The 21,289-nt window shown below is 42.9% G+C and overlaps 5 protein-coding genes across 5 annotated transcripts in view; 2 read left to right on the top strand and 3 right to left on the bottom strand.

Annotated features, from left to right (window-relative positions):
* The first annotated feature begins 70 nt into the window (after window positions 1-70).
* LOC128732291 (poly(A) RNA polymerase gld-2 homolog A-like) lies at window positions 71-2,510 on the top strand. The gene is made up of 6 exons (XM_053825480.1): window positions 71-195; window positions 943-1,409; window positions 1,496-1,683; window positions 1,762-1,874; window positions 2,143-2,255; window positions 2,332-2,510. The coding sequence occupies exons 1-6, from the start codon at window positions 71-73 to the stop codon at window positions 2,508-2,510; spliced, it is 1,185 nt and encodes a 394-aa protein (XP_053681455.1).
* Window positions 2,511-5,733: 3,223 nt separating this feature from the next.
* Window positions 5,734-7,637, bottom strand: LOC128731693 (uncharacterized). The gene is made up of 4 exons (XM_053824825.1): window positions 6,770-7,637; window positions 6,537-6,669; window positions 6,293-6,465; window positions 5,734-6,199 (listed from the first exon to the last, which is right to left on the bottom strand). The coding sequence occupies exons 1-4, from the start codon at window positions 7,449-7,451 to the stop codon at window positions 6,132-6,134; spliced, it is 1,056 nt and encodes a 351-aa protein (XP_053680800.1). The 5' UTR covers window positions 7,452-7,637; the 3' UTR covers window positions 5,734-6,131.
* A 946-nt stretch (window positions 7,638-8,583) lies between these two features.
* LOC128731261 (tryptophan--tRNA ligase, cytoplasmic) lies at window positions 8,584-10,376 on the bottom strand. The gene is made up of 3 exons (XM_053824368.1): window positions 10,211-10,376; window positions 9,909-10,137; window positions 8,584-9,839 (listed from the first exon to the last, which is right to left on the bottom strand). The coding sequence occupies exons 1-3, from the start codon at window positions 10,374-10,376 to the stop codon at window positions 8,885-8,887; spliced, it is 1,350 nt and encodes a 449-aa protein (XP_053680343.1). The 3' UTR covers window positions 8,584-8,884.
* A 574-nt stretch (window positions 10,377-10,950) lies between these two features.
* Window positions 10,951-12,508, top strand: LOC128720321 (pinin). The gene is made up of 3 exons (XM_053813986.1): window positions 10,951-11,794; window positions 11,883-12,236; window positions 12,312-12,508. The coding sequence occupies exons 1-3, from the start codon at window positions 10,951-10,953 to the stop codon at window positions 12,506-12,508; spliced, it is 1,395 nt and encodes a 464-aa protein (XP_053669961.1).
* A 650-nt stretch (window positions 12,509-13,158) lies between these two features.
* Window positions 13,159-21,289, bottom strand: part of LOC128731041 (uncharacterized) — a 30,278-nt gene continuing 22,147 nt past the window's right edge. The window contains exons 3-7 of the mRNA XM_053824171.1: window positions 16,011-16,117; window positions 15,107-15,298; window positions 14,726-15,009; window positions 14,469-14,614; window positions 13,159-14,394 (exon numbers count right to left, since the gene is read on the bottom strand). Of these exons, the coding sequence (XP_053680146.1) occupies window positions 14,131-14,394; window positions 14,469-14,614; window positions 14,726-15,009; window positions 15,107-15,298; window positions 16,011-16,117 (993 nt within the window). The 3' untranslated portion in view covers window positions 13,159-14,130. The remainder of the gene's footprint in view (window positions 14,395-14,468; window positions 14,615-14,725; window positions 15,010-15,106; window positions 15,299-16,010; window positions 16,118-21,289) is intronic.

Raw genomic sequence — 21,289 nt, 5'->3', positions numbered from 1 at the left:
CTTTCTAAGTTGTTCCCAGTACGTCTATCGAAGAAGAAATTTCTAATATTCGGCTATCATAACATAATTCATGGGAAGGTCTAGGGTTAAAAGTAATTCCATTTCCAACCACCCAAACATATCGCAAAGCATCCATCCGAAAGTGAATCGGAAAATGGGATTTTATGAGGAGAGAGCTGACGCCGAAAATGCAATGTTGATAGGGCTGCCGAGTAAACATCATCCAAATGGAGCGAACTCTCACTCGAATTGTGGCTGTGGCCACGTGCCTTTTGTTCTTACGCCTAGATTCTGCCAACCACCTTTGCATTCTTTGCGCTCGTCTCCGCTCAAGTCTGGCCATCATTTGGATTTATTTCACGTCGGCGAAAATGCGAATCAAGCCGGATACAAGTACTCTGTTGATTTTTTACGTGACGTCCGAGTACAAATGTATCCTGACGTTGAAAACGAGCCTTACGAATTCGGTGTTGATACTAAAATCTTAAGCTATGATCAGCCGAATCACACTTTTGCAAACCTACTTAGGACATATGGATTTGATGAAAATATGCAAAAGTTAAGCCTCTCACGCTTGAGCCATAACCAGCGGTTTGGAAGTACGTTTCGCAACAATTTTCCGTTCAAACAAAGAAATATTCATGAATGCGAAGTTGAAACACAATCAGTATCCGGGGAAAACGTTTGCCAAGAAGCACCAATGCACCAGCAAACGAAGCAACAAATGCCACACCAACAGTTCAAAAGGATCCAACGACAAAACTCGAGGGGCAGTATACATGTGACCCGAAAAATTGAAGTCTTCCCTAGCAACTCGAAGCAAAAAAACAAAGCAACCAATAAATATGAGCTGGAAGAAAAATCAAAACAGGCTAACACAGAATATCAACCGAAGGACGAAGTTATATCTCCAAAATTGTCGCCTGACTCTACACCCATAAGCCCCTTATCATCAAGTGAGTCTTCCGACGAAAAGCTTTCACAAAGTATTTGGGAGACTTTTCTTGCCACGAAGCAGACCGAAGAAACATTTGCCAAAAAAATGAAGATATGGCAAGTCCTGTTCAAATGCATTCAAAATATGTCATGGCTCCCCAAGTATGAGCTTTACTTAATGGGGAGCACGATCACTGGCTATGGTACGAACAATTCGGATATTGACATATGCATGGTGGATACGGACGGTGCCACCTATTGTGATTCGCGTACGGAAGCTTTGCACAATTTATGGCTAGTGAAAAACTTCATCGAGTCTTCACCATCTTTACACTTCGAGCACATCAAGATGGTACGGGCGAAAGTGCCCATTCTCCGTTTTCGCCACACCAAAGAAAATATTGATATTGACTTGAGCTTTAACAATAGCGAAGGTATACGAAATACTCACTTGTTGCACTGCTACGCTCAATGTAAGTGACATGAAATCTTATGTCTTGACTATTGATTATAATAAGAACAAGGAGGTTTTGCAAATATTTATTTTTTATTTTTCCAGTGGACTGGCGAGTGCGTCCCCTTGTCGTAATTATCAAGCAGTGGGCGCAACATCACAATCTGAATGATCCGAAAAACGCAACAATGTCAAGCTATTCGTTAGTACTTATGGTTATCAATTTCCTTCAAGCCGGAGTAAGCCCTGCTGTTCTCCCATGTTTGCATAACATATATCCTGATAAATTTGCGGTAAGCTTATCCATTCAAAACCCAAAAGAGCCTACATTTTTCATTCTCATTTTTGCATGATGGATCATTTTGCTGCAGTCGGATACTTATTGGAATAATTTACTTGAAAGTATTGCACCATATCCTACGGAAAACAGAGAATCACTTGGAGAACTGTTGCTTAAATTTTTCAAATATTATGCAGATTTTGAGTAAGTATTATTCTCACTTTTTAAACACACACACATACATATATATATATCCTTTGCTTTTTAAATATTAAATATTCAATATATATAAATATATATATATATATATATATATATATATATATATATATATATATATATATATATATATATATATATATATATATATATATATATATATATATATATATATATATATATATATATATATATATATATATATATATATCCTTTGCTTTTTAAATATTAAATATTCAAATATTACTTCAAGCTATTCCAACTCTATGATATCCGTTCGTACTGGAGGACTGTTGCCAAAAACAGAATATAATTGGAACAATAGCAAAATGATATCCCATGTGTGTAATTTCCTATGGATTGAAGGTATAAGATTTCAAAAAAATCAAATCAAGAATCCTTTCAATAACGTTGATTTTCTCTTCTAATTCCTTTTCATAAGAACCTTTTAATCGTACTAATACTGGAAAGTCTGTTCATAACGAATATGTGTTTCAACAAATCAAACTCGCCTTCCACGCATCCTGGAAAATGTTGCAAGAAAGCCAAGATTTAAGCATTTTGTTTCTTGAGCCCCTATTTACTCCATCTATGCTTCCATCCTCACACAGTTATTTTTAATCTGTTTTTTACACTAATATGAAAATATCTCTTTTATTTGTCATATTGTCAAAAAAGGAAAAAAAAAACTTATAACGATACAACTAAAAAAAACTATAATATTATAAATCATAAAAAAAAAATAAAAATAGCATTATGTATATAGATTTAAAATATAGATATAAGATAAAAAATATGTTACTGCTTCTAATTCTTCTTTTATAGTTATTTTTTTTTAGCTATGTTTAATATTTTATAGTATTTTTTTTTATTTTAATGGTTTCTTTTTTGGAAATTGTGAGTCAATTTTAAATATTGTAACTGTAAATACTATAACTATAACTTTTCTTGACGTTTCGATCATTATACATGTTTCACTATATTTAAGTAAATTTCAGCTAGGCGAAAATCCTACTTTTCTTAAAGTTAAACTTACTTATTGTAGTTAAATTTTATATTGTGCATTTTCATTTCCATTCTGCTTCTTAACCAATGGGTATATATATATATATATATATATATATATATATATATATATATATATATATATATATATATATATATATATATATATATATATATATATATATTATATATATATATATATATATATATATATATATATATATATATATATATATATATATATATATATATATATATATATATATATATCATACAACGACAATCATACTTTATAGAAATTCGTTTGTGTTTAACTCAGGATTTACTGATGTATAGCAATTAAGCTCTAGAAGAATGTTGTTAAACGTTTCATCTGAACAAAAGTTTGAGTCAATACTGGGCATGATGTCACTGATAGATGATATATCCATTGATTCAACATCATGAGTATTAATTGCGTCCAACGATGGCATTATATCATTAAATATTGTCGATGTGTATGGAATATCTTGATTGTTTTCAATTGGACAAATATTCTGGCTATCTTTCAAACAAATGCCAGAATTGTTTGTATTTGAGCCAAATCCTTGTTCAATGTCGAGATCAACCGCCTGAGTGGGTTCAGGACCTATGTGCCGAAACGACGATGATGGTTGTAGACATTCAGCTGTTCTATAAGCTTTAGGCTCCCTTTTAGCCGCTGTACTGCACTCGGAACCAACGTTGAATGAACTATTAATTACTGCTACATTTGAGTAAAGCTTAGAGTCAACACTAGGATTAAGCTCATCGAGAATTGGTTCATTCATTATTGCAATATGATCAGAAAAGATCGCTTGACATGTTGACGATTTATCATTTACGCTCGTTGAATTATATACAAAACATTCATTTTCAACAGCTGGAGAATTATTTAGATCATCGTCAAGTATTGGAAAGCCCGAACTGTAGTTGTTTGAGGATGAAAATTGCCCAGCATCTTGGTCAATCTTTTGGGAAATTTCCTTACTGTTTGGCAACGACATTACCATATTGAATTTGTCAATATTGGTAGCAGAAACGTGACTTGAAACAGGTAATTTTTCCACTAATTGAGTTATTTTATAGATGTTTCCATTATCCGTAACTATTGTCTCTGTTTTTTTGCCATGGTATAAAAAACCGTTGGTATATATATCATTTGAAAAAGCAGTGACATCAACGCCTTGCTTTTCTAGCCGATTCTGTTTTGTTCCTTTCTTGGATCTAGAGCGTCTAGCGACTACCTTTTGGAGTGATGGTAATGGTTGATTTTGTATTGTGGAATTGCAAGGCAATTTAGTACTTTCAATTGGTTTATAATGATTATCAGCATGCAATGATGCACCTACAAATGGTGCTGGAGCAATATTTCTGAGTACAATACAATCTTTGTCTTCTGTTGTCTGTTTAAGCGACAATAATTTTTCTATGTACGGAAATTTCTTTACCAATTCCGTCAAGGGTAGATCCCGTGAATAAGGCTGTAAAACTGCTTTAAAATTGTCATTTAATGAATAGCACATCCAATTTTCACAAGCATGATTATATGCCACACGTGTTTCTTCACCTCCTTGGGATACGTCTCCAGATTCCAGCACGTACTCGAGCATTCTGATGTACTGGATTGCTCCACTATTTGGATACATAAAAATATATATTATTCAGTTTGTCAATTACATGTAATCTAATTTTTCAATGGATATGCTATCAAATAATGCGCCCTTATCTTATTTTTTGTCATCAAAGCCATGCGCAGAATACGTTAGTCAACGTTAGCTTTTATCAAGCGAAGTGAACCTACTTCAATCAATCCACGATATCTTTAGAAGATTACGGGTACATGCTTCGAAGTAAACGATGAAATTAGAAGCAATAAAATTAGGGTTGAGAGGATTATTCAAAAATGGAATGGATTCTCGTTAATTTGATTGTCTTTTTACTGTTGTTAAAACTAAATGTTTTGAATAAAAAAAATGATTTTCTTACTGTAAAACATATTTCCTCGAAGTTTTTTTAGCAATCCCTAGTAATGATTGTAAGCTATTGCATAATCTTCTTGCTTCCTTATAATGCTTACGCTCTTTCTCTTTTGCTTGATTGCGCATACTCTCTAAACGAAACATAAAACAAATACACATGCGAGCGCACGTATGTAAGGTATTACATGATATAAAACAGGGATTATAGTCAGAAATTTAATTCTATTCCCTGATATTAAGCACGATATCACATTTTAACTCACTAGATTGTGGACTGCACGCAAAAGGCGAGTGTTCAAATAAATTCGTAGATGAAATTTTACCTGTTTTAGTGTTGGGGCCGAACGATGAGTCATTCATTTTTCTTTCTTTGTCATTTCTGCATTCAAGATCAGTTTTTGTCAATTTACGTTTCATACTGTTTCCTTACAAATATTCGTAAGACTTTTAAATTTTTCTTCAATCAATTAACTATTTTCACAATCTTTCACGTCTTTTACCAACTCCTCAGACTTCTTCACAACAGAGTGCCACAATGACACGTTCACATGTACGGTCAATGTTAGAATAAGGTCGAAGCGTGTGGCGGAGATCAGTTGATCTCTGTAGAACACTTACGTTTTTACCTGCTGTACTACTGCATTTGCTGCAGTGCACGGTTGCAATGACAGGGTGTAAAGTATTTGTTATGCATTACAAAGTAAAAAGCCTTAAATATAGTTAAACTTTTATTTTGATACTGATGATGTTGATATCGATATCAACATAAAGTTACTCATTTATGTACAATAAAAGTATTACGAAATAATAATTTATGTGAATTTTGATTGATCATCTGGTTCAATAAAATGTACCCATCTTGTGATTTTGAGTTCAATAGCTATTCGTTGGGTAACCTTAACGTGCGGGTTTTATTTTATCCAAACATTTTGGTTAAAATACATGTCAGCGTTAAATCAATTCTCTTTGGATGGACAACGTGCCGTATCAACTCTTTTTTAACAAAATTTTTATTCAGATTGCATTGATGAAATCGAACTTAAGCAATTGAGAAGAGCTAACGTCTTGATCGGGTTCGGTGCAGATCGTAATCCACCCAACTGTTTCATAGTAAGGCTCATATTTATATTCAACGGCCCATTGGAAAACGGGATATACAACTGGTATATAAAACATTCTATGCTCGATTACTTTTGTATGGAAATTGTTTTTGGCTTGTACACAAAATTCGAAAGGACTACGGAAGATAGTAATAGCTGTACCCGTCGGAACTGTTTGCAATAAACCACTGGTGGTTGTGAGCTACTGCAGCCGATGGTTGCATCGGAGACTGCAAAGCAACCGAAGGCGTTGGAACTGGCGTTGGAGGCCTTGGCGCTGGCAATGGTACCGTAGGACCTGCAGCAATCGGCATGTTGTTGTTGGAATCCAAACTTATGTAGCCGCCCGCTGGCACAGGGATGGGATTGAAGGCAGGAGCGACTTCATACATGTACTCGATCGGTTCTGGGGACGGTGTGGTGGGGTATTCGAGCTCACGTTGCAAATGTCGTATGTACTGTATTGCAACCCTGTGGATGGAAAATATGACAAAATTTCTCATTAACATCAGCATGGCATCAGCCTTCCGTCCTTTGCTTGCCTTAAACACTCGATTTTCGAGTACTTTTTACCCGACGGCTTCTTGTGGGGTAGCTTGGAGCGAAGCATATCGAAAGCACGGTTCATATCCCGCATTCTCGTCCGTTCGCGATCACAGGCCGATTTTTTGTAATCTAAGCCAAAAACGCATAGTGCGACACAAAAAAAAAGGTTAATTAGTGTAACACTTCCTGTAAAAATCCTGCTACACGCGCGAGCGGCAGCTAAACGTACCTTTTTCTATCTCAAGTGCGCGCTTTCGCCAAAGACTTACATCGCAGTGGTTCAACAGATCGGCTGCCGACGAAGAAGACGAATTGGACGAGTTCGTCGGATATCGTAGACCGGTGGAACATCCACTCCCGCTGGGCGTGGATTGTATTCCCTCCGTGGCCGTGTCGATGTTGACAAACGAAAGCTCGACGTTCTTCGCCAACCGATCGTTTTCCTCTCCGGTTTTGCTGCTGCAAAGGCGCGTAAAGTCCATCGCAAATATTGGCGTCGATGAACGTTCTGCATCGTTCGCCTGTAACAACGTGGCAGGTGGTGAAGATCGAGGAGGCGTCAACTTGAGCGCACTGGCCGGGATCGTGGTACCGGCAACATCAGAACATTTATCAATTTCACTTGAGGTTACCGCCGCTGCTAAGGCAGGAAAACTCGTGCCGATCAGACTAGTGGTGCGCCTCGTGGGATACCGGCGTTCTAATGACGTGGACGGAAAAATCCTCGTATCCGAAGCGGATACGGGAGCAATCGACGGGTACGTTGGTGTAGGCACGTGGACGTAACCAATGGGTGATGAGTCGAACGAGCGGTGGATTGCATCGGTTCCAGCAGATAAAGATGTACTGCATACGACTGGATATTCGCGATCATTGGTGAGATCGATCGGAATGAGATCGGCTATGTTCATTACGTATTCGTCACTTCGTAAGCATGCAGTATAAATGAAAGTGGCACGATATTTGCACTGTATCACTAATTAAGCTACGTGCTCGCTTGAAGCTTGCATTGCACCATTTTCACTAGTTCTTCTTACATGGGGAACTTAATAACACGTGTCGCAGTTTCCATGGAGTCATCTTTAAATTTCCACTGTACGATGTTTTTTTTTCTTCACAAAAATGACAATTCTTGTTACTTAGTTTAGAAACTTCTCGCGAGACATCCCGATCGACACTAATGCACGCGAGCGTACAGTTTCCTCTAAACGGTGGAGACGTTCGCTCTCCAAGGACCGTCTCGCCCTGAATTGATATGGAAATATTGTCACTCTTTATTTGCTTCCACGCTTGTTTCGATCAGCTATGCTTTATATTTCAACGCGACGTGCTTCGTATCGTTACAATCTAAGTTTTTCTCCCAATGGCTTGTATTCCCCCCCCGCAACACCACCGTTGCTGCTTCCGTACAGAAAATCGATCGTCACCCACGGTAGCGAGTTGTGTGCACAAGTGTTGCCGCCAAGCGTCGTTGCTTCGTGGACCGTTGTTAAATATAAAGCGATGAATGTAGAGCAGCATCACAGTGTCCGTCTCGGCAGGACTCTTTTGTTCGCTCTTGAAAGGATCATTTATCTTCTTATAACGTACAACGATACAACAGGCAGCCGCAAGGAGCGACAGGTAGCTTTTTTCACGTTTTTTCCTTGTTCAATTTCCGACTCCTAACTCGAAGCGGTCTAATGTGCGATACCGAAAGTAGCGTCATTCATCCGTATATAAAGCTATTTTTTGACGATGATCAAAAGGCATTCAATGATGATTAAAATGCATTAAATCTCACAGGCGACATTTTTTTCAATTTGAACAACATTTTGTTTATTAACAGCAATGCATGAATTGTTAAACTAATTAACATCGATTTACATATTACATTGCTTAAAATATTTCGATCTAATACAAGTTTTATTTCATTTTTTTGCAAGAAAGACTCCAAACAACGAACCTGAAAAATTTATACATGTTCTCAATATTTATTTTACATAAAAAATATGTACGTGTTTCAGAAATTCATTTACGTTAGACAACGGTCTGTGTTTTTTGTATTTAAAGTTTATTCATCACCGTGCATCTTTTTTTTGCAAAAAAAAGCTAAGCAACAGCGCGGCTATAAATAAAATAAATAAATATTCAACTTTTCTTTTCTTCATACTTCGACCACTTGCACGCTCGAAAGGCAAATCTATTCCGCAGTGGATGTCTGTGTTTTTAGACATTGCAAAGTATTTTATAGAAGCACTGGAGCCGAAAGTCATAAGGATAATTGATGATGTGGCTTCCATCATAATCCTCTAAAGTACCGATAATTGCTTGCTGTTTGCCATCAACGTCGCCGTGAGCGCAGCTAGTTCTGCTTAGGTGCCTTTTTTTCTTTATTTTTTTTCTTCGTTTCCGAACCGGATCCGTTGGGGCTATCAGCACAGGAACTAGTACTGAAATCGTAGTTCAGTTTCCTCGGTGTAAGGAACATATTTAGCACGTCATCGGTTACATCTTTTCTCCGGCTCTGATGCTCGAGTACAATAGGTTGAAGCGTTTCAATGGCGATCTTCTTAATTTCTCCACTAAGTAGTTCACCCTTTCCATAAGCCACACGAATCCGCTCCAATTCCACGTCATCTTCAAAGAAAAAGCGAAGAAGTTGGTAGCTCACATCGATGTCCGTGTTACCACCAAACTCGCGATGTTCTTCCAGCGTTTGTCGTCCACCCGAGAAAGCATGTTTGTTTATCTTTGTTTTGATTTGCTTTGCGGTATCTGTAAGGAACACGGCTGAGTTGGCATCGCTAGCCGACATTTTTGTCTTTGCTCCTTGAAGAGCAGGAAAGAAGCTCGAATGGATTAACGCTGGTTTAGGAAAACCAAGCCTAGGTGATACGTCTCGTGTCATCCGGAAGTAAGGATCTTGATCGATTGCACATGGAATCAGTACCGGCAGCTTGTCCATTCCGAAAATGAAGGGAAAGGTTGTGGAAAAAGCGGGTGCTGCTTGAGCCGCTGGAAAACCGATTTTTCCAATCACATCGGAGTCACCGAAGCCAAAAATTCCTTTCACCTGATTGAAGGTTACGCATTTTTGGATACGAATAATGTTCTGATAAAACTGGGGACACAATCCCATGAACTGCAGATTGGAAAAAATGAACGTTTTGTTCGGATCGAAGCCAATAGCGATAATATCTTTCGCGTTTTCTCGTGCCATACGCATCGATTGCTCGATCGTTAAGTCCTTCCACAAAGTTTTCTCATCATCGGTTAGCTGAATTACTAGCGGAACATCAAACGCTTCTTGTAGCCACCTGCAATACAACATCAGATTTACATCATTCAGATCTAAACGTCACGGCCGACCCTTCACCTGTACCTACTTGGTTACGATAAATGGCACCAGGTGACCCAAATGCATCGAATCTGACGAAGGTCCGCGACCGGTGTACAAGTAAAACTTTTTGCCCGCCTCCACTGCATTAAGGAGCGTGTGCAAGTCGCGATGCGAGAAGAAAATACCGCGACGAATCAGATGATGAACCGGTTTTCCAGCGACCTTTTCCAACCGTTCGATCAGTTCTTTATCGATATGTGAGCTTCCAAAACGTTCTGAAAAGAGCCAACATGCAACACATGGACTATATTATTTTGTTATACGTTGTCTTACAACGGACATACTCACTTATCAATTTATCATAATCAATTCCTGCATCGGAGGAACTGGTAACAGTCCATGGATCAACCACATCCTCCCCATCGCCCGCCACAGCAGCAGACGGATTTACGGGATTTATATTGTCATGATTTTCCTGCAACTTTAGCTGTTCAACACTCGGAAGATTGCTCATTATTTCGTGATGGATCAACACTTTACTTTCATTCAAATAGGTGATCAATTTGCGTTTTTCGTTGATAAGAAAAGCGTGATTAGCTTTGCCAACACCGCGCTGCCGATTTCTACGAGTTTGACAGCAGGGATATTGTTGTTGTGATTCAGTTACTCCTTGACAAGGTTGCCTGCCAGCTGACAGCATGCACCTGAATTAGTTGCACATTTTCATGCGTGTTTATTCAATAATATCAAATTGTTTGGTGACATTTATAGCAAAGAGTTTGTTTTAAATGAAAAATAAATAAATACGCATTATGCATTGGCATGAAATAAATTTATATACAACTGAAAGTTCGGTTACTTTATTCAAATAGTTCTTTGTTTTTCCGCTATACACCATACTGGCGCTTTGCTTCTGTGTAAGCTGACAAAATGTCAAAATAGCAAAAGAGAAGATAACCAAAAAAGAAACAAATTGATTATTGTTTAACTTATGCATTAGGGAAAAAATATAAGTGAGAAATTGAATTATTGGCATTACGGGGTGTTTTCTATCCTCGTCTACAGATTGGCTCGCATTTTAATTCACTATGGCAACGGAAGTCATGAAGGGTTATAACGATTTGCAGCAGGCGCTGGATCGTGCAAGGAGCAACCTCAAAGGCTTGAATGAAAACATCAGAAGAATAATAGGCCGGGATCCGTCTAACACCGAGCAATACAACAATGGTCGTGGCCCAAATGCACCGATTGGGGGAAACGGAAATAATGCAGCCATGAGAGATGCTTTCGATTCGAGGAAAAGAAGTTCAATCGGCTTCGATGCGCCACATGCGTTAGGACAGCGCCGGGAGCAGGACAGGCGATATTCGGACCTTGGTCAGAATCCAGCCAAACGTCGTGCCATAGGAGAAACGAAGTCGGTTTTTAGTCGACTCTCAGGACCACCGAATCGCGACGTGGAGTATGAAAAGCCACGAATTTTCTCGCGCGTTATCAAAGAACAACCAACCAAGGAAGATATCGTTGCCGCTCAGGGATCCGACGAACGGTCCCGTGCCCGCAACCGGCGTATATTCGGTTCGCTGCTGGGCACGTTGCAAAAATTCTCGCAGGAAGAGTCGAAACTGAAATCTAAAGAGGAGAAGAAAGCAATGATTGAGAAGAAGCTCGAGGAGCAAGAGAAAATGGAACGGGAAAACATGCGTAAAGAAAAGCAGTGCTTGTTCACGGACCGAAAGCGGCAGCAGCTGGAAATACGGGCGTTGGAAGCAAAGGTGGCAAAATTGAAAGATCTTGAAATGTGGGAAAATTCGAAGCAACCGTTGCAAAACTTTATCAAAACTAAAACGAATCCCTCGATATACTATCTACCAAAGCGAATGAACGCTGCTGCGGAGAGGAAATTAACAGATTGGCGACAGGAACACCAGAGTAAGTAGATAAAAAGGAGCATGCTTCCAGTAGATATCAAATTGGCTCACTTGTTTTCTTTTTTTTTTTTTTTTTAAATTTCTACCAGTAATGATGGAACAAAAGCGACAAGAGGTGATGGAAAGCATCGAGGCGGTGGAGGCTCGTTTCAAAGCCGACATTAAGTATCTAGAGGAATATGGATCCAAAGGTCGCAACAATGCTGGGTATGAACGACCGGCACTAGATGGATCAAAATCGACCGGTTCCAATGAAGGAAATATCACTGGTAGCGCCTCGAAGCATGATCGAATGCAAATGGAGGAAGACGAGGAAGATGATGACCCGCACGGTTTCCATTATGAGCATGATGATCAGCTCGAGGTCCCAGAAGGACCAGCCCTTCCTGCTTCGATGGTATCGCGGTTTAAAATAACGATTCAGAACACCGAAAAGAGGCACGGTAAGTGTGTAGTGCAAAGTATAGTGTTTAGTGTAGTTGCATTTGTTATTCTGATTTCGGTATCTTTTTCTGTAGGTACTGTTGCCCGAGATGTTTCTCCTGAAGTGCCCAAAGTTGTGCGATTAATGTCAACCGATACAGTGGAAGCCGATGTATGTATGTCGGGCAATAACGAAGATTCAAATAGTCCCAACAGGCGTACAGCATCTGCAGATAAAGTAACGAAAAACATTCAAATAACATTCAGAGCGTCGAAATTAGACGACAATTGATAATCAGGGAGCGAGCGAACAGCAAATATAGGAATGTGTTTTAGTCGGCATTAGCTTGCATTTTTGTTTGCAATTTTTTAAGCCATATGCCAGTTCTCATAAGGCATACGTTTTATTTGGTCACACCGTAGAATACGATAAGTGAGACGTATCAGCATTGCTTCCAATGTTTACGGAGCACAAGATCGTCAGTCATCAGTCATGAAACGCAACGGAGGAATATATAAATATATGGATAGTTGATGGTGTTCATTTAATCATTTCATAGAAGGACATCTTTGTGTAGATTTTTCCAAGCAATGCGGATCAGCTGTACGGTACATAATTTTACAATATTAAACAGTGCAGCTGGTAGTAATTTTGTAGTATACTACCTGAAGCGTTTAGCAAACCTAGTAAAGTAGGGGATAAGTGCTCTACGATAGGCGATTGATTTGTAACTACACAGCGTTTGTTATCGACACTGCGCATCGCAAGAATATTCAATAAGAAACGTAATCTAGTTAATAAAAATACGGTTTTCATACTTCGAAAAGAACAACTTTTGCATTCGATTCTTCGTATGAGCGATACCTGTAAATCGTATGTCGATAAATGTGACCCAGTTTCTTTCTGTTGCATATAAAAGAGGGAGAAACTAATTAGCGTTTTATTAGTCGGTAGTTTTATTATCTACTTTGTCTTACACAAAAATTTACACATTTAAGAGCAATTCCTTTTCATCCCTCGCCTGTTTTAATTGTTTTGCGGTCGTTTTTCAGCTTAGTTTTTTCTCTGCTTGGTTAAATTTATTATTCTAGTCAATATTGCTCAATTATGCTGCTTCTAATTTAAGATGCGCGTGTACAGTTTGAAGCAGTTCCTGCGTATCCACTTACTGTGCTAGTCCAACGAGGCTTTACTTAAGTTTTATGTTTTGATTTACCCTGCTGTGGAGGCGTAAAATTACATTCGTTACTAGATTTCGGATTATTTCCACTTTCATCCTCGCGTCTGTCGAAACCGGACTGTTGTGCGCCTTTTTCCCTGTCACATGTTTACACTCCCCAGCGAAAAGACGTACATTTACATGGCATTTGTCAGTCTGCGGTTGGCCGGTTACCGGTTCCTGCGAAAAATACGCCGCACAGCTCATCCCTAGTAAGGACTGTGTACCACTCAGCTACGATCAGTAACCGTACGGTTGGTTTTTTTTTTATAAAAATCGGTCTCGTGGAAAACGATTTTGAAGAAAAATACGGATTCACGTATTTTGGCGCTGGGTTTGCTTCTCGTACACTTATGTAAGGCATGAAATCTTTTGTTCGTAATATTTGTTGCTGGTTGAAACGATGATCCTCAGGAGCGTGATTAATTTTCAATACATTTAAATCCTTCACGGGACGGTGCCCCGTGAAGGCGTTGTCCCAAAACCACCGTAATGCACACGCGCACGTTGAGTTATTTACAATTGCCTGCGTAGGTGCGTGCCCGGATGCATTACACGATCATCGTCCTCGCGGGTACCGTCGTCTGCTTGGCGGAAGTCGTGAACGTAAGTGGACAGGCTGGACAGGGGAACTCGAACGGGAAAACCAATGGTTCACATTCTGCCACTCACGCAATCACACACGCGCACGCCTTTACATGTTGCTCGGTGGGCCGCGAGGCCGATGTCCATGCAGCCCGGAATGCCGGGATCCTGGCCGACTGTGGACGATCGCGTAATGATCCGAATCGATGGGCAGCGATCGATTCGAGTGGATCGTGCTGCCGCCACTCGTGTAGCCCTTGTTGTGTCCGCCCTCGCGCCCGCCATGCAGTGAGTAACGCGATCCATACTGTGACCCGTGCCAACTTCGGTACGGATCGTACTCTTCGATGATGGACGGTTCCTTCTCGATGATCTGCGGGAACAAGCAAAGGTCGGTTAGGTTACTGGGTCCACGCTCGCAGACAGGAACGTAAGCTTAATACTTACCTCAGTCTGGGCACAGCTGCAGCTCATGGCCGTGCAGAGGAAGATGTTCATGAGAAGCATGATCAGGAACAGGACACCTAGTGCGATGGTCAACCACAGCAACCAGTGCGGACGGATACCGGTGTCGTCGCAGATCGGAGAAATCACTGGAAGGCGGATAGGCGTTTTAGGTTAGTTTTCGCACAAACTCTTGAAGTAATTCTTTCTGCTGTCACAACTGTTTCTGGTTCACACAGTTACTCGAGTCGCTTACTCACCGGGCGCAAAGGCAGGATCGATCACGAAGACGGTCGTCGCCGCCAGCAGCATTCCATCGTCGACCTGTCCGAGGGCGCGGGCTGACTTTACGAAGGCGTTCGCATCGCCTGTGCACATGCCCTCGTCCTGATCCGGGCAGCGGCCATTACACTGCACCACGTCACACTGGAAGTGCACCTCGGAGCCCTCGGCGAACTTGAACATTGAAGTGATCTGCGCGGTGGCACTCGTACCGTCCGCACTCGGTCGGAATCGCGTCATCGTGTCGTTCTTCAGTGGGCAGCTGGGCAGGCAAGCAGAAAAAGCAAGAGCAAATTGCACATGATTTAAAAGTTCTAACAGCGCAGCGCAGCTCAGCAGCAGTAACGGAAGAATCTTACCCTCGCTCGTCGATAAGCGCCACGGACATGTTCTTCTTGTTGAAGGCGAAGCAGTTCTTCACCCGTATCCCGTACGTACCGTTCGGGTTGGTAACTTCCGCCTTGATCGTGTACTCGCGATTGTAAACCGTCTCGCGAACGCGCCGTCCGGTGCTGTCGAGGAATTTCAACGCCACCGCACCGCTATCGTCCCTGCAGGGAAGGTATCGTAAATTAATTTCAGGTGGAAAAGATTCGGAAAGCGCCCGCAGTTCCCATTGCTCGATTGCCAACCAAATTTGCATGTCGCTTCGTAAGGATAAACGTGTCCTTGAAAGCCCTCTCCATCAGCTGCATTGTGATTGATGAAGACATTAGCAAAAGCTTCACCAATGGCACGCGATCTCACCCCAACCGACGCACGGTGCTTCGATTGCATTGACACGAAACACGGCTGAAGCTGCTCAAAAAAGGACAGGATCATGAGCGGTACCACTTCACTCGACGTATGACCATCGATTCCGTGGTGTGTGGGGAGGTTGCTGTAATATTCATGAAGGCCACTGTCACGGACCACTCGCTCATTCGCCCGCATACCCGTGCGATGGATTCGCGACGGACAGTGTCGGGGGCTTGCAGAACCTTCCATAAATTTTACACCTACTAAAAAGCCTGCTCTCACTGTGCCACACGCACCTCGTGGCCTTAGAACCACGGCCTCCTCGGTGGGACGTCTAGTGCTGCTAGAACGATCATGACACGTTTCTATCTCATTAGCACTAATCGCGCTCGGGTGGCGTAATGCTGCTTTATCCCCACATCCTTTTCCAAACCACCAGTCAGCCCCAGGTTCGTTCGAGACGACGTGGGGCGTTCCGCGAGTCCCCGTCGCGGTGAATAGGGACGCATTCTCGATGGCACTTACCTCGCGAATCCCGTTTTGCCGCATGTGATAACGTAGAATTTGTCGTCGGCCAGCTCCAGCGTTTTGTGTACTCGCACGGCCAACTGGACGGAGCGTTCCTCGGTGCGCTGCAGATGCCGGATTGAGGAAAGTGAGAGAAACACAAAAGGAAAAGAACATCATTGGCCAGCGGTTCGGCGGGAAGCGGCCCGGCTCGTTAAAATGTAATAACAAATTGTACAAACCCGTGCTGTGACAGCTTTATGAGCTGTTATCGTTTGAGAGACTTCGATTGCGCGAATGTGATATTAATGAGTTTGTTAATAGGAAGCATCGGCATTAGGAACGTGACTAGTGCCTCGTTTTACGTGTGTAAAGTTTTTTTTTCGGTTGGAATGCTACAGCATAAAGCAATGGGAACAATTCCCTAACATTATTGCATGAGATTACACCAAGCGACAGCAACAACGACGAATTGACGCTTCGACTCGTGGTCCGGGAACAAAAGACTTCAACTCACCGTCTAAGCGACGAACCCCATCTCAGACCGCCCTGTGATTGTATGATCGGTTTTTGGGCGTGTGTTGCCCTTTTTTCTATGAAATCCAATTAACGCACTCACGTGCTGCTAGTTGTTCGCACAAATTGGAAATCAATTCGAACAATGCGGCTGATTTAACATCCGTTTCGGCTCGCGTTGTAGCTGCTTCGTGCCGCTGAAGAAGTCGCTTATTTGCTGGCCCTTAGCCATCCCGTCCCAAATGTGTTTGTAACGAATCGATCCATTGACAACCTTTGCTACCAATCCAACACAAACCAACGTACTCGAATGTGGAACAAAGTTGTTACAACTATTTTTTTTTTTTGGCTGAAGCATCATCACTCTGTGAAGTGTCTTCCCCTAGCGCGATGATGAGATTTGCGATCCCCAGCACCATCATCAGCGGCAACGGGCCAGCCCTCGGTTTAAAGTGGAAAATTTGTTGCTACTTTCCCTCGAAAAACCCCGAAAGCTAGATGCTGACCTAAACTTTGCAAGCAACTGCTATGCGCAATTCGGCCACCGGTACGTGAAGGGCATCCCACGAAACATCGTGCTGTTCACATCCCCCTTTACTATCAAGCCACTCATTTGAGGTGTGGAATTTGGGACGGCATCTGGCTGGAATGGGGCACATCTAGGTCCCGGGTGCCGGTACCGGCCGTGGCCAGTCGAAAAATGTAATCTCAGAAACTGTGCTTAGAAGCAAAGAAAAACCATACGCTCCTATCGCATCCGCTCGTCTCTAATGAAGTGTCGCGAAGGAAGACGTAATTGGATCGTGTCTAATGAGCTTCCGATGAAGAGGGATCCCTCCTGATGACCTTCTTCGATTCGCGGAATGGTGATGCGTTATTCGGTCGCCCGCAAACGAAGGTGACTTCGTTAGGAGCGTCCATTAATTATAAATTGATTTTTCAATTAATGCGTTTTTGCACGTACCCCTCGTATTTCCGCCCATTCACATTGATAACGGAATTCGTATCGGTGGTTTCGTGCCGTGCCACTCGAGAAGCCTCCTACCGTGCTCCGTGAGACGTCCTTGAGCGATGAACCTTCAATTGAAGGCACACAAGAGCCAGCGATTTATGACCTTGCGGCATAAATTTCGGAATGGCTTCCATTACAGTGCAAAAGCTACGCCATCGTGCGGAGCAGAACCCACCAACGGGTGGGTTTCTTGTGAGTCGTTCCTCTAAAACTACTCTACCTTCTTGTGGTTTACCTTACCCTATTCCGAACACAGCAAGTGATCTCCGACCTGCCCAATCCGGTCGGCTTGCATGCGTCAATAACAAATCATTACCGTTTGGTTTCTTTGTCTTCGGACAGCTCCACCTACGCGAACGGGCAGCTTATTGCTCTGCGCGAGCTCGATGAATAAGTCATTACACCACGTGCACTTAAAAGCATTTCCAGATTTAGCCCGAAGCTTCCGAAAAGTTGATGCTAATGAGAACGATGCCCGTTAAAGGGACTCATATCTCAGCCGCAGGAATCGTTGAACCGAGCCGAACGGTGGCGAACGGAGAACCATCACGCCGGAATAAACGGTCGAAGCCCACTTAAGGCACCCCCTGGCCAAGCTATGCGTCGGTGAAGCGATGCTCCGGACGGTGGTTGAAGCAAACAAAAGCTCCGACAAACAATCGGGGCAGGCGCGAAAATCGAAAGTGAAAAATCATCTCGATTATTACGAGCGCACGCCACCAGTGCGAGGTTGGCCCCATCAAGACCACGTCCCTGGGGTGGGAAATCGATCGAGATGGAGATTGATTTTGCAACAACCGAGCGGCGTTTCGCATGGGCGGACAAACATAAATTAAATCGCCAGCCCACTCGGATGAGATATGGCACTGTCGACAGCCCACGACAGACGTTGGTGGGGTTTGCTGTCTGATGCATGCCAGCGAAAAGTGCAACAGTTTTTCTTGCGAGTCAAAGTCAGAGTCAAGTGATCGATTAGCGGCAAGGGTTGGCCCTTGAAACCTACCCGTCTCGATGGCTATTGACCGTTCGGGAAAACTTTCTCTGAGAATCAGCTTACAGCACCGGACAGGACCCGGTATAGCGGGAAGGAATGCACCGTGATGGGTTGTGTCGCTGGTTTTTGTCGCCGTCTATTAATACATCTCCAGCCAGCCATGCATCACTGACATCGACACTCCCGCTCGCATAGGATTCGATTCAATTATTTAAGCCGGCATCTGGTCGAGAAGAGTAATCCGATGCCTTCGTGGGGCAGTCCCGGCGAGTTGGTTGACGTTTCATCAAGCAGTCAGTGTGTAGCGGCATCGGTTATTAGCTTTTACTTTTTGTTTATTAATGCTTCAGGCAGCGGCAGTGCACAGCATTAGTAACGCGGCTGTTGTTAACGTTGCGTTTAGTGTTGTTATTCTATTTTTGCGATCGTTACTTACCCCCGAGCGCGAGCTAATCGCACATAACAGAGTCAAGAAATAGCGGAAAAAATATCTATTCCCCGATCACGAAGCATTATGTTTCCTTCTGGTTTCGTCGCTTTTCGGAATTTGAAATAAACGGAAAAAACGGACCCCACAGCTCCGGTGAAATGCGGATGCAACGAGGGTGTTGTTCATTCTCTTTCCCCGCCGCCAGCGACCACGATCGGTCAGCTTTTCGCCTGGCACAGGCTCTGGAAATCTGCTCAGCCAAATCGGGGATTTCCCAGCCCCATTGTCCCGGCCGTTTTCGGGTCGGTGTTCACCACTTTGTTGTTCGTTGACACCTTACCTGAGGTCGGTACCCGTGGCACCGCGAGTCCAAAATAGCAAACCGACTGCTACCTGGTGCACTGTGAACGGTGGGTGAAATTTACATCCACCCCCAACGAAAACCCCCGCGCAGCATCTCGTTCTCGCACGCGCGCGCGCGCACACGCCATCGCGACGCATTGAATGCAGCTGCAGGCTGTCCAGCAAGCGGACAGGGCGACGACCAAACCGTGCATAATGCAATTTATGCGGAACAATGCAATTTATGATAATGGATTACAAATAATGGCACCGGGATCCGCCGATCCGCCCGGTATGCCCTTGGCAGGGAGAAAATGGCGACGTCCGGTGGCATGCATCGGCCGGAAGGTGTACGCGTGCGACCTACAAAATCGACCCGTAGAATAATGGACGACCAGGTTTGTTGGGTACTGTGTTTTTTTTTATGTATTCGTCTCCACCCCACTCGCGGCTCTTTTGCTCTATCTGACCAAAAAGGGGAGCGAGGGCAATAAATTTCGGATTCTGACAAGAATTAGCTCGACTCGGCCACTGCGATTTCCCGTTATCGCGGGCTCGAATTTGTTACAAAGTGCGACCTACAAATCGCGCCCAACCCAGCATCCGAGGGCTTTAGGGCGTTAGTTGGGCTAACGCTTCATTCGCTTCAAGGTTTTGTGCGTGATTTTCCGGCCACAAAGGGCAGCATTAATGATTGCCATTGTCCTTCGCACAAATCTTGGACTGCGATCGTTTCCGTATGCTTTCGGTGTATAAGATTTATCACTTGTTTATCACATTACACATTACATCTTCGCTGAAGGGCAGCGCTTTTCTTACATACACATCCATTCGTGTGTCATTATTTGTGATTTGTTCCCGCACTTCACCGTGAAGTATTTTCGTTTTCCATTGCCATTACGCAAGCCAAATTATCACTTTGTTTGTGTCTTTCGTTTTTCGTTGTTCGCTTTGAACGTCCCAATCGTTACTTTACCGGTCGTAATTGGTTTCCAAAGGTCTGGCCCTTTTTTTTTGCTCTCTCTCTCAACGCAATTGCCTTTATCAATGGGCATAATGGCGTAATGCACGTGCGGCTACATGCAACCGTTTACGTGCGTTGATGCCCAGCCAGCGCGACCATCAACGGTTTCGTGGATAAGGCTCGATCGCGTTGCGAATTTTTCTTGTGGTTATTTTGCTTTCGTCCCTTACCGAGTGATCGACCGAAAGCGAGAAAGCTTCCGGAAAATGGCGATACCTTCCAACTCCTAGCGAGCGTCGTGGTGTATTTTTGTCCAGTTTAAATGTTTGGCTTGCCGTTGGAGAATGGTTGCTTTGCTTATGTCTGGCACGCTTCGTTTACTCACGTGCCAAAATAGCCCCTAATAGCGTTGCCAACCTTGGACGAAACATTAATGACTAAACACGATTGCGACCACCATGATCTAATCGTTGTGATTATCGCTCGAACGTACATTTCCGCTATAAACCATTTTGCGCGGTGAAGATATACTTCGAAGTGAAAAGCGTCTATATGTGACCTTTCTACCTACTTAAAAGGCACGTGGATGCGGTCACTCTTAAATGTACGCATTTCTCTTCTAATAGCTATGCCTCTAAGGTGCTGTTAGAGAATCGCCCGAACGTGCAATTTTCCTTGATTTTTAGCGTCTTTTCGGCGTGCTCGCCTTACGATCCGTATCCTGCAGCGACAACTAACACAATATCGGGATCCCTTTCTAAACCTACATACACGGACGATCGCCAGGCTGCCGGAGAGGCTGCCCCACGATTCAATTTAGTGGCGCGAGCTACCCAACCGATCAACGGCATCCGACACCTAAGTGTGAGATTTAGCGTAAATGCCGCGCCCTGGTCCCAAGTACAGGGTGATCAAACTCGCGCCGTGAGTAAATTGCACCACATTTCGTTGTCGGAAGCATTTAAATCGCAATAACCATCTCAATCGATCTTCGGTGCACCATGTCCGCTAGGATCCGGCTGGCGCGCCTTTTGGGAAA

Source organism: Anopheles nili, chromosome 2, assembly GCF_943737925.1.
Source record: "Anopheles nili chromosome 2, idAnoNiliSN_F5_01, whole genome shotgun sequence".
Classification (NCBI taxonomy): domain Eukaryota; kingdom Metazoa; phylum Arthropoda; class Insecta; order Diptera; family Culicidae; genus Anopheles; species Anopheles nili.
Note: the sequence above shows the minus strand (reverse complement) of the source record. Positions and strands in the feature narration are given on the sequence as shown.

What these genes read in the sequence shown, in the direction of transcription:
- LOC128732291 (XM_053825480.1), top strand. Translation starts at nt 71, where the DNA reads ATGGGAAGGTCTAGGGTTAAAAGTAATTCCATTTCCAACCACCCAAAC. An exon ending in GCTGACGCCGAAAATGCAAT is followed by an intron (nt 196 to 942) that starts GTTGATAGGGCT and finishes TACACCCATAAG; the next exon opens with CCCCTTATCATCAAGTGAGT. An exon ending in TAATTTCCTATGGATTGAAG is followed by an intron (nt 2,256 to 2,331) that starts GTATAAGATTTC and finishes CCTTTTCATAAG; the next exon opens with AACCTTTTAATCGTACTAAT.
- LOC128731693 (XM_053824825.1), bottom strand. Translation starts at nt 7,451, where the DNA reads ATGAACATAGCCGATCTCATTCCGATCGATCTCACCAATGATCGCGAA. An exon ending in CGCACTTGAGATAGAAAAAG is followed by an intron (nt 6,670 to 6,769) that starts GTACGTTTAGCT and finishes TTTTTGGCTTAG; the next exon opens with ATTACAAAAAATCGGCCTGT. An exon ending in CAACATGCCGATTGCTGCAG is followed by an intron (nt 6,200 to 6,292) that starts GTCCTACGGTAC and finishes CATCGGCTGCAG; the next exon opens with TAGCTCACAACCACCAGTGG.
- LOC128720321 (XM_053813986.1), top strand. Translation starts at nt 10,951, where the DNA reads ATGGCAACGGAAGTCATGAAGGGTTATAACGATTTGCAGCAGGCGCTG. An exon ending in TTGGCGACAGGAACACCAGA is followed by an intron (nt 11,795 to 11,882) that starts GTAAGTAGATAA and finishes AATTTCTACCAG; the next exon opens with TAATGATGGAACAAAAGCGA. An exon ending in GAACACCGAAAAGAGGCACG is followed by an intron (nt 12,237 to 12,311) that starts GTAAGTGTGTAG and finishes CTTTTTCTGTAG; the next exon opens with GTACTGTTGCCCGAGATGTT.
- LOC128731261 (XM_053824368.1), bottom strand. Translation starts at nt 10,376, where the DNA reads ATGAGCAATCTTCCGAGTGTTGAACAGCTAAAGTTGCAGGAAAATCAT. An exon ending in TGATTATGATAAATTGATAA is followed by an intron (nt 10,138 to 10,210) that starts GTGAGTATGTCC and finishes GGCTCTTTTCAG; the next exon opens with AACGTTTTGGAAGCTCACAT. An exon ending in GTGCCATTTATCGTAACCAA is followed by an intron (nt 9,840 to 9,908) that starts GTAGGTACAGGT and finishes GTTGTATTGCAG; the next exon opens with GTGGCTACAAGAAGCGTTTG.